This window comes from Gekko japonicus, unplaced genomic scaffold (genome assembly GCF_001447785.1).
Source record: "Gekko japonicus isolate JY-2015 unplaced genomic scaffold, Gekko_japonicus_V1.1 scaffold443, whole genome shotgun sequence".
NCBI lineage: Eukaryota > Metazoa > Chordata > Lepidosauria > Squamata > Gekkonidae > Gekko > Gekko japonicus.
In genome coordinates this window covers 27,758-38,337 of record NW_015172565.1, presented here as the reverse complement: position 1 = coordinate 38,337, position 10,580 = coordinate 27,758, and the positions used below count along the sequence as shown (strand labels likewise).

At 41.9% G+C, this 10,580-nt stretch overlaps 1 protein-coding gene across 1 annotated transcript in view; it reads right to left on the bottom strand.

Annotated features, from left to right (window-relative positions):
* The window catches only part of ANO4 (anoctamin 4), a gene marked incomplete at its 5' end in the record, with an annotated part of 38,721 nt that overhangs the window by 6,149 nt on the left and 21,992 nt on the right, over positions 1-10,580 (bottom strand). The window contains 6 exons of the mRNA XM_015421285.1: positions 834-981; positions 2,731-2,883; positions 5,023-5,165; positions 6,252-6,349; positions 9,707-9,764; positions 10,349-10,460. Of these exons, the coding sequence (XP_015276771.1) occupies positions 834-981; positions 2,731-2,883; positions 5,023-5,165; positions 6,252-6,349; positions 9,707-9,764; positions 10,349-10,460 (712 nt within the window). The remainder of the gene's footprint in view (positions 1-833; positions 982-2,730; positions 2,884-5,022; positions 5,166-6,251; positions 6,350-9,706; positions 9,765-10,348; positions 10,461-10,580) is intronic.

The window sequence follows — 10,580 nt, the reverse complement described above, 5'->3', positions numbered from 1 at the left end:
CTCACCATCCTTCTGTGAGGAAGCACAGCTCATCTGGATCTTTTCTCCAAGTTCCAGGAAAGGGGATATTTTGTTTTCATTCATGCCCCAGTCCTATAACTGAAACCAGAATCAGTCCCAGATTGTAATCTTCCCCTGGTTTCCTCCTTGAGTGTACCTACAATGGTTTATCTGTTCCTGCCACATGTTACATGCCTCCATCCGTTCATAGCTCATTCCCTTATATTTACCTTTTAACTTTTATATTTACCTTTTGGATTAGAGGCTGCCCTGATGTTTGTGACCCTTACCTAAGTATTTGGGACTCTTTTTGAAAGCTGATTGGATAGGTTACTATAAGCCATTCTTCACCCTCTTGCTGTAACTCTTTGGCCTCTCAAGTCCTACTTCTTGAGAGGTACACATTGCGCAAGTCTCAGTGCTTCTACCAAATTTGTAAAAGCAGCTTCATCACTTTGTCAAAACATAACTTTATAGGTATTTGTGTGTGTCATTGCCCGGATGCATTCCATTTAAGGCGGGAGCTCTTAGAACCCACACTGCCATGAAAGACAACCAGAAGGTTGTAATTAAGGAATAATGTGTGCTGTTGCATTGTGTCTGATCATCATAGTCCAAGTACACAGCTTGCTACAGCCAATATTCTTCCATTTCTGTAGCAAAGGCAGAGATGATCTTGGCAAAATGAGATCTATTTGCCCTGGTTATGTACCTAGAGGCATAACAGGAGTATGGCAAAGAGGACAAATCCGTACAGATGCTAACATAAGAAGTCATGCTGAAGATAGAAACTTGGATGATTTGAGAGCATGTTTTCAAAAATGAAAGCTTACTTTTGTCCAGCCTCCCCTTGGCCTGCACATGGTCCATATTTGTAAGCATAAACGAGCCGGGGGATAAAATCTGAAGTTACAGCTATGACAAATGCGTTTGTAATAACAGAAAGAATTCCAATGCCTTCTAGAATTCCATACCAGATTCCTGTGAAATGAAGAAAAATGATGTGTTAGCTCCAGGAGCGCTAATGTAAGAAGTAGCACAAAGGTAAATAAGTATTTAATACTACAGTTGCTATCCGCTGTTTTGGTGTAAGTGGTCATGCTATTCTGCCACTGATCTGAGGATCATGCATCATACTGATTCATCCCCAAAGAGAAGGTACACCTTGCCTGTTGTTCAATGTGAAGTTCTTTCTCCATAGGCAACAGAGCCCTCCCAGTCTTCCTGTCATTGCCAAAATGGCAACAAAGCTTTTGACTAACAGATATATTGGAGCACAATTGAACTCTTGCGATTCTGTGGGATGGGGTGCCCTCTAGCTCTACAGCGGCTGAGGACAGACTGGCAGTATGAAGCGTGAGGGAGGCGGGGCAAAAAGACCCGGACTAAGTTGTGCCGAGGATTCCTGGTCACACTGTACCTACTGATGCAGGAGCATACTGGGGAGGAGGCGCAAGGGAGCATTCGCACTGTTGGCCTACCCCTGGTGGAGGCGCAGCTGTAAGTGGCTGTTTTTCACTCCGGCAACACACGCCTATGTGCATAGGCGCAGCAATGTGGCTTGTTTGCGGCTTTTAGCGTGCACACATCCAGGAAGTGGGATCAACGCGCCCTCCAGGGCTTTGCTACTGCTTTCACCTGGTACTTTTTTAACGTGGTGGGGAATTGTCATAGGACAGGTTGAGTACGGCTGGGGAACACCTGACAGCTGTGGCTGTGTGAACCGGCCCCTTTAATCCATTTGTGAAACATGCCTATATCGGGCCAAACTGCCAGTCTGAACTCAGCCAGAGTGAGGTTAATTGGTTAGCAGAAGAAAAAAAGAATGTAAGATACATCCGTTGTCAAAGTTGTTAATTAAGCAAATAAAGTTGCAGGTGGTTATTTTCAAATGTTTACATTCATCTTACAAATCTGAGAAATGCAAATACAGGTTTAAACATTACTTGCAAACAAAACAACAACATGTTGTCTGTGTTGCTAAGCTTGTGCAGTTTAAGTACATTCTTGGCTGCCAATACAGATCCTTCTCTTCTCCAAGGTTAGTTGAGGTATGTAAAGGAAACCCCCCCAAACTCCTCCATTCCACTGTTATCTGTGACTTGGCCTAGCTCTCTGCTGGAATGTTGGTCCCTATTACAAGAGACAATTCAAGTCTTCAATTTTAAATGAGAGGCATAAAAAAAGCCCTGTATTCAGATGTTTCTAATAACCAGGACGTATTGGTTGACTTGTGTACCAATAATCAGCATCCTATCAGCTAAGGAAGTACTTCAACTATTTGATACTCCAGTGAATGAGCAAAGCCCAAGTGTACCTAAATAAATACACACAGCTTGGGTTTTGTAAAGCACATAACCACTCCTGGCTGTCACTGTGAATCTTCCCAACATGAGGACTGTTATGTGTAAAAGGGAATCGCCACATATGTTGTGTGTGTGCCCCATTTTCAGAATGTTGTTCCTGGGTGGCGTGGGATGTCCTATTTCCTTCTACAAGAAGCTGGTTTGTACAGCATTCTGTCCCAAATATGCATTGGCTTTCTTTGTACAGTGGACTGCCGTTAGGAGGTAAATTTCATGTCCCTGGTTTTGAAATTAATAAGTGTTCAATTTTTGGACTTTTCTTAGTAGACTGAGTATCTTGGGCTACACGCTTCAGCTTCCTATTTGTTGTGGAAATATCTGAAAAGAGTGTATTCTTGAGCACACATTTAATACAACCGCTTACCTATATCTTTGGCTCTTGAAGCTAATGGCCGTCTCCACTGTGTGACAAATTTGTACGCATCAAGACGGATTTCAATAATATTGTTAAGTAAAGCCAGAAGTGGAGCAAGTGGGAAAGCTGCCACAAATATAGTTGTGAATCCAAACTGAAGAACTGGGAGGGGAGGAAAATGACACTATGTAATGATAAGCTGGAAAAACAATCCAAAATAGGCTCTTTCTGCACCATCACTCTTGGCTACTTCTTGTTCATTTTAGTTTTCCCCTGGATGTTTCTCACGTCAACAGCTTTGTTCCTGCACTGCTCTTTCAATGTTTTTAGTGCTTAGACCTGAAGATCAGCACAGGAAAAAGACACTAAATGATACAGTGAACAAATGGAAGTCCATGTTTCCAACTGAAAAGTGAATTTATTTGTGCATACCCTAGCCCACCAATATGCTACTGCACCTGCTTCTGAGTAGTTCACCCAGGCAAGCCCTTCAATAGGACAATGTGGCTTTATTCATTCTTTCCCCCCCCAATTGTTTGAAAACAAATGCACTTGCACATTTGCCAACTTGTTGTTTCAAACAGCTGGTTGATTAACTTGCATCCCAGTTTGCTACAAAGTGCAATCCAGATTAACACAGAGAATATTTCAAGATCTTGCAAGAACAGGATTCTGGAAGGTCTTTCAGGCTGCTGCAGGAGAGGGGAGGCAAGAAAGTTGTACTCCACAAATGAAAATTCTTCTGCCCACAGAAAAACTCTGGGAGATCTAAAGCCAGGTTTTCAAAAGGTTTGGTAACATGCAGTTCTCATGCCCTTTATAGACTTTTGTAGAATTTATTCCTTTAATGCAGCTCTATGCAGAAAAGTCTACAGTTTCACATTTGGTATTGACTTTTTTTTGTTAGACTTCACTCCTAGGGTGTGAGAAACATTTCTTAGATGCAATTTATTTTGTGCATTTTACTTTGTAAATGTTAGCATAAATATGTCTGGGGATACCACTGAAGTGCCATGCATCAAGAGAACGTTTACTTCATCTGCCAGTAGCATGTTAATAGCTGTTCAAAGTACAAGGAATTATAATGAAGCTCTTTGGGGGGGGGGGAAGGAAATTGAAGGAGGGGGTAAAATGAAGTGAAGCCAGCCAGAAATTCTGAATTTATCACTTCTCTCAAAGAAAGAAGGGAAACTCCCATGCTTTACTGTTAGAAATAATTGCTCTAATATAGAAATCAGAGCACACACAGTGCTGTACACCAGGGGAGGGCAGACGTTATGTTTCTAGGTGCCGCTTAATTTGCAAGAGCCTCGAGAGCTGCCAGTCACAAAATGGCTGCTTGGTGGCTCAATGGACAAAACTAGCGGCAAAGTGGATGCTCGTACAAAAAGTACAGCAGGTCTGCAGTGCTTGAGTGGGGAAGCCTTCCTCTGCTGTTCCCCCAAAGCATACCCCCCCCATTTGTAACTTGCCCTACAGGGGAACAAATATAAAATTACCTCTACATTTTGTGTAAAGGAGGCAAACAGCAGCTTTCATGCAAGGGGACTGAGTCAACAGGATGCTTCTTTCTAGGGTTTGTGTATGTGCACATGAAGGGGGAGGAAAGGTGGCTGGGGAAGGATACTGGTGCTGTCACTTCCCCATCCATAGCAAAGGGACATGCATGTGTGTGCCACCTCCTTTTTTGCACAAGAGGAAAAGGAGAGATGCTTCTGCAGTAGCTTTAAAGGGAATGATAAGCAAGTGATTACAGCAGCATTGAAGGAAGGGTAGAGAGGTACTTTCAATTGCTTGGGGAGTGACTGGTCAATCCCAACTTTCCTTCTGCTAACCCCTGCAGATACAAGGATCTCTCTTACGAAGCAATAGCCAGTACCATCTGCTTTAACTCTGCTGCTCACCTCTTAGAGAAGAGGAAAGGCCTAGACACTGTCAGAGCTGACCGTGGCCATTCTCTGATTGGTAGTGCCAAGTGCACCTGTTTCAGCAGTGTGCTTTACAGTCCTGGATGTCAAGGATACAGTATGGTTTAATGTCAAGGACAGAACATGGTTTATTCCCATACAGCACCCTTTGGTATGAATAGGATCCAATATGGAAGAAGGATCAGTGCGTGGATCACCATGGCAAGATTCAGGTGACTACCTTAAATAGTCTTTGTCTTTGCCCCAAAAACCATTCTACAGTCATGCAGCAAAGCCCCACTAAACAGTTCAGCTCTCGGGGGTGGGGGGACAATGACAAATTATGTATGAATTGCCTTGTCATAAAGCAAATTAAATGAAGAGGTTTTCATACTCATTTCTAGGTATTCATCAAAGAGTCCGTAGGCATTCATAGGCTGCAGGTTGTAGTCCTTCTCCCACTGTGGGAAGTTAGCTTTTCGCTGGGAGCCATGCTCATGTCGCACTCTTCTTCTGGTCCACCAATTTTGAATTAACCTGCATGTTTAATTTTTTTTAATGTTTGTTTCCCAGTCCAGTTGATGCAAACATTGCCAGCCTCACCCATGCCATACCCCTATTCCCAGAGCAGGAGAGCAGAGTGTTAATGAGTCCATTCTACTTCCAAGGATCCACTTCTCAGATTGCCCTGCAATTTTGGGTATCACTTTGCTTGATGCACAGATTAGCTACCCCTCCCCTCCTCAGAGACTGCCTATAATATATATACATAAAATGTATGTATTATATACGTATGTATAGTCAGAAATAACATAAGCCAAAGTATTCCCTGACATGCAACAAAGAATAGAAAACAATGCACTTTAACCAATTAAATCTAACCAAGGAATTGGAATGGTTTACTTCCTATACTGTTTCCTTTGTATAATAATCATGCTATAGACTGGTATCATGCTCATGATTCTAATGAGCCTCAAACAAATATTAGGCATTATCAAGGGCTGCCTCTGCATGGTGAGGAGTCTCTCGGCTGCATTCACTGCCACTGTAAATGTAAAGGCAATTTCCATTGACAATAGAGCATCCACATGGAGTTTTCTGCACTTTCTTACATCAGTCACCATTTTCTCTACAGTTCTTCTCGTCACTTCACTAGACAACTCTGTATGATCTTTTAAGAAAATAAGTAATTGTGTTATAACAATTACTGATTTTAAAGGAAAGTTCTCTAGTAGTACATCAAGTAAAAATGGTGGCTGCGGGGGGGGGGGCTGACAAAAGGAAAATGGCACTGATGTGGGCAGGACTTAAAAAAAAAAGCACACTCCCCCCTCCAGATGGTATGCTAATGCTCTCAGTCTTCTTTCTTCTTTCATAAAACATCACAGTAAACCAGGTTTGAGGAAACATGCTGAGGCAAATCTGGAAAATGGACAATTCAAGGATGGCGTCATCTCGATGCTCTCCAAAACAGTACTTCAGTTGGAAGCAAAGGTGGAAAAAAATTCATGTGGAAGCAACCAAGGTATGTCAGCCCAGAGATATTTGCAGGCTTTCTCATACATTCTTTAAGCAAACAACAGCAACAGTAATAACAGTGTTTGTAATATCTTATTAACATACGGATAGCCCAGTTCCATGAAGTTGTTCCAAGTCTGCTTTAGCACCATTATGATACCCATCTGCAGACAGAGATCTATAAGGCATCCACTAGGGTGGCACTGTTGGAGAGAGGAAGCAAAGAATGGTTCAAAGAACAAAACAGTTTTAATATTTTTATATTAGTATTTGAATGAAAACTCATAATTCTACTACAACTGTGTTGCAAATCAGTGGTCCTCTTCCATAAATATAGTTCCCAAATTCAGAAATGCTTTGAGGATCTTCCCAATATGGGGCCTGCAGCATAATTCTGTGCAGGTTTGACCCACCACCCAACTGCAACATCAGGTGAGAGAATAAAAAAAAACAGACAATAGAACAGCAAAGACAGACTCTCAGGTGTTCTTGTACTCTCAGCCAAGGGACAGTAAACTAAGGTACAGACGTTGTCTGAAGAACTAGGCTCCATTGTCACCAATATGACACCTGCACTATCTTGCACCTCCAGCAGATTCCAGGGAGGGGTAGAAACCCTGAACTGCAGCCCGGAGGCAGGTTTGGATGCTGGATGAATAAACTGAAACTTAATCCCAAAAAGATGAAAGTGTTATTCAGGAGTGGAAACTCTTACCTGGGTTTTAGGGTGTCATCTGTTCTGGTGGGCTTGCACTCCATTAGAAAGAGCACATCTATGGCTTGGGGATGCTGCTAGACACTAGCCTACTGCTAGGTAAGCAGGGTGCCAGCTGTGGCCAAGAGTGTATTTTACCATTTTTGGCTAGTTAGCTAAACTGTGGCCTTTCCTGGGCAGAAAAGATCTGTCTAATGAAGGACCAATATTAAAAACCTAGTTAAAACTTATAATATACAAAAATACAAGTATTTATTAGAAAGGCACTTTATGTGGGGCTGCCATTGAAAAATCTTTAGGGATGTTGGTACAGAATGCTGCAGCCAGGATGTTGACTGGAATGGGTTGTAGGAACCATAAAATATTCAAGTCTTGGCCAATTTACACTGGCACCCAGTTTGTTTCTTGGTTCAGTTCAATGTACTGGTGTTAGCCTTTGGCTTGGGACCAACACAACTACTTCTATATAAACCTACCTGACTATAACTGTCATACTTTGAGGCCCTGCTTCTTGTGCCCCCACCTTCTGAGATTACAAAATGGCAACCTGAAAGAAGGTCTTGGTTGTGGCAACAAAATTATGGAACTCCCTCCTCAGGGATATTAGTCTGTCCCCTTCTATCAATGTCTTCTGCCAGTAGATGAAGACTTTTCTGTTTTGTCTAGCATTCCCTCAATGATCCCTCCTTCCTGCCCTATGTTTTACTTACTGTTTTCCTGTGCTTTTATATATTTATTTTAGTTTAAGTTTTAATGGTTTTTATGATGTGTTTTTATAATGCTTTTTTAATTGTTAGCCATCTTGGTACCCTAATGGGACAGAAAGGCAGGGTACACATTTAATAAATAAATAAACAAACACCTTAAAGTACTGGTACTGCAAATCTTCTGTTCATTTGTTTAGAGATTGTGTAGAGATTTTGTACAACCCTTGCTAAAATTAATAGAGGTTACATGGTAGAAAACTTTCCATATAAATCTCCCCATGCAGTAAAAGGGGACCTTGCTCTAAACTATGTCTTTATCTGATTGGGCTATTGAAGGCAAGGATTAAGGGTTCCAGGCCTGCACCTGGTATAGGTGGGAGCTTTTGGGTGTGGGGCTGTGATTACTATGGGGTGAGGGGGTAGGGAAGCTGTGAGGCAGCTATCTTCTGGGCTGAACAGTATCCCATCTCCCACTCTGGCTTCTCCCGTGGACTTATAGATTCTTTATACCCCAACTACCTACAATTGAATAAAAAGGGGGACACAAGCTTTAAAATAAGCATTGGTAGCATATAAATTATATGCTCCTTAAAGGTCCCTTATTTGCAAATCTGCTAGATCAAGGCTGTACTTATTTGTGAGGTAAATAGAGACCACTGCTTCTTAGATTTTTGACCTGACAGACAAGACACAGACGGATATGAACAACAAAGGTTTATTTAAGAGAAAATAAAGTATTTATTATGGCAAATATGATGTGTGGATAACTTAGACATATAAAGTAAAGCTGGCTCTCAAGTAAAGTAAATAACCCTTGAAGGGAGATTTGATTCTCCTTTCTCTGGACAGGGCACCCCAATAGGTCCAAGGCTGCTCTTCTCTCTCACACACACCAGTTAGGAATGATAGGCTCTTAAAAGGGTACTTATTTGTACCACTAAAATAAGTTTTTCCCTGTAAGATGACCCCCATATTCTAACTAAAAAGCCAAATAAAAACTTTGCGAAGCTGCCACTCCTTTCCAGAGCCACAAAATCCCAATCCAAAAGTTAAAAAAAAAAAAAGGTTTCTTCATCCTTCTAAAACTGAGGCTGGCTCACCCCCTCCTATTCAGTGGAACTCCATGGACTCTGATTGGCTGACAATCACTTGGATTTGCATAAGGCCTAAATCACAAGGATTGCTTCAGAGCCCTGGAGGAGAGGTGGGACTTTTAAGGATGATTGCCACAGGGACAGGCAGAGGAGGAGTGTCACACAACAATGCAGGGACATCACTTCTGAATGAAAACCCAGAATTACATCACTGCAGCAAGCAACATTTTAGGAATTCCTCCAATCTCTATTGTAAGCACCACAGAGCTTAAGGGAATTCCTAGAGAGTCACTCAGTGTGGTTATGTCACTATCCCCTGCTGTTCCACTGAATGAGCACAGCGGGATGAGGAACGCCGGTGGGAGTTTGCTCGCTATCAGTGGGCAACTAGTATGCCTACAAGGAGCAAAGCTTTGTCAGCAGTGTCACTCATATTATTAAATTCCTGCTTCTCTCAGTTGCTATGTTGAAGCTTAAAAAAACAAACTGCCTTTGGAGGCTAGGAAGATGGTTAAAAGTTGCTATATTGACTGGTTATTTGCCCAGGGTTCAATGTTCCTAGGAAATGGTTGTTTTCCTGCTTCCCCACAACACTGTGGTGCATTTGCACACCTCCTGGGGTTCCCACAGCTTTTCCCCTATCTTTCACAAACCTGCTTTGCTGAGAAGTTTTGGGAAAGATTGCAGAAAAACCTGTGTGTGGGGGGGAAGCTTGGATTTCCCTGCTTCTGCTCACATGACAGTCATTTTCCTCGCCCCAGTCCCCATAGTAGCAACTTCCTCCCCTGACATCGGGAGGCTTTTTGACAATTTAACATTACAACAATTTGTGTTGCAAAGGTATATTGCCAATATATATATATATATTAAAAAACCAAGCCCTGGTGGCATGGGTCAGGGGGATGTTTGCAGCTGGGAGCCCTGTCCAGCTGAGGAAAACCACATTGGCACTGGGTGTTTTCACTGTTCTGTTACTTTCACATTTTGTTTTGGTACACTGCAACAGTGTACAGAACCACCTCCTTAATAGCAGAAAACACTCACCTCTTCCAGTCTCCATCTGTTTATTAGCCTCAAGTAGGCACCAGGGTGACCTGTAAATCTTCAAACATAAGATAAATTATCACCCCTTTTGTAGCAGGTCACAAACAGGGAAAGCTCTGACACAATAATCCCAGCTAAGGCAAAAGTGTACTAAGAATGAAAAGGTTCATGAAGATGTCACTTGTGTAGTCAATCTAAAAATATGCCATTTTAACCACACTTGCATCTATCCATCAGTATTCCAACATACATTATACTAGTTGATTGATATTCAGTATGGGGATGTAATCATATTGAGTACGTTTGCCTGTAATGTCTGTTCACAACTTCCTTTCTGCAGAAATTACAGAAATCTTTGCCTGCTATTCCTTCCACATACTGGTTATTGCAGCATCTCACCTACACCTCCAACATACCTCAACTTAAAAGATTTCATCATCTTTTAAAAAGAGCCATATTTGGTCCCCTGCTGAATCACATTTGGTTTTAGAGCCATAGGCTACTCATACTTAATTGTCTTTGGTTGAAAATAGACATATTATTGAAGGTCTTGGTATTTGATTGAACAGTAATATCATTTTCCTTCTTTGGATACTTTCTACGGTGTTCCAGGCAGGGAGGATACATATTTTTTAATCTTACCTTCCAAGGAAGAATGCTATATAAAAGGTAGAGCTGTTCAGATTGACAAATTGAAAAAGGAACATTTTCAATGTGAAGCTGTTCTCCCACTCAGACTCAGTACGAGGCTGCTCTGTGAAAGAAAGGAGAACAGATTTCAAGACACTGATTAACTCTCAGATTAGGGGGAACAGCAAGCATGTGGCAAAGACTTGACTGCTGATGTTGCAGGCCAATCCCACACATGTTCACT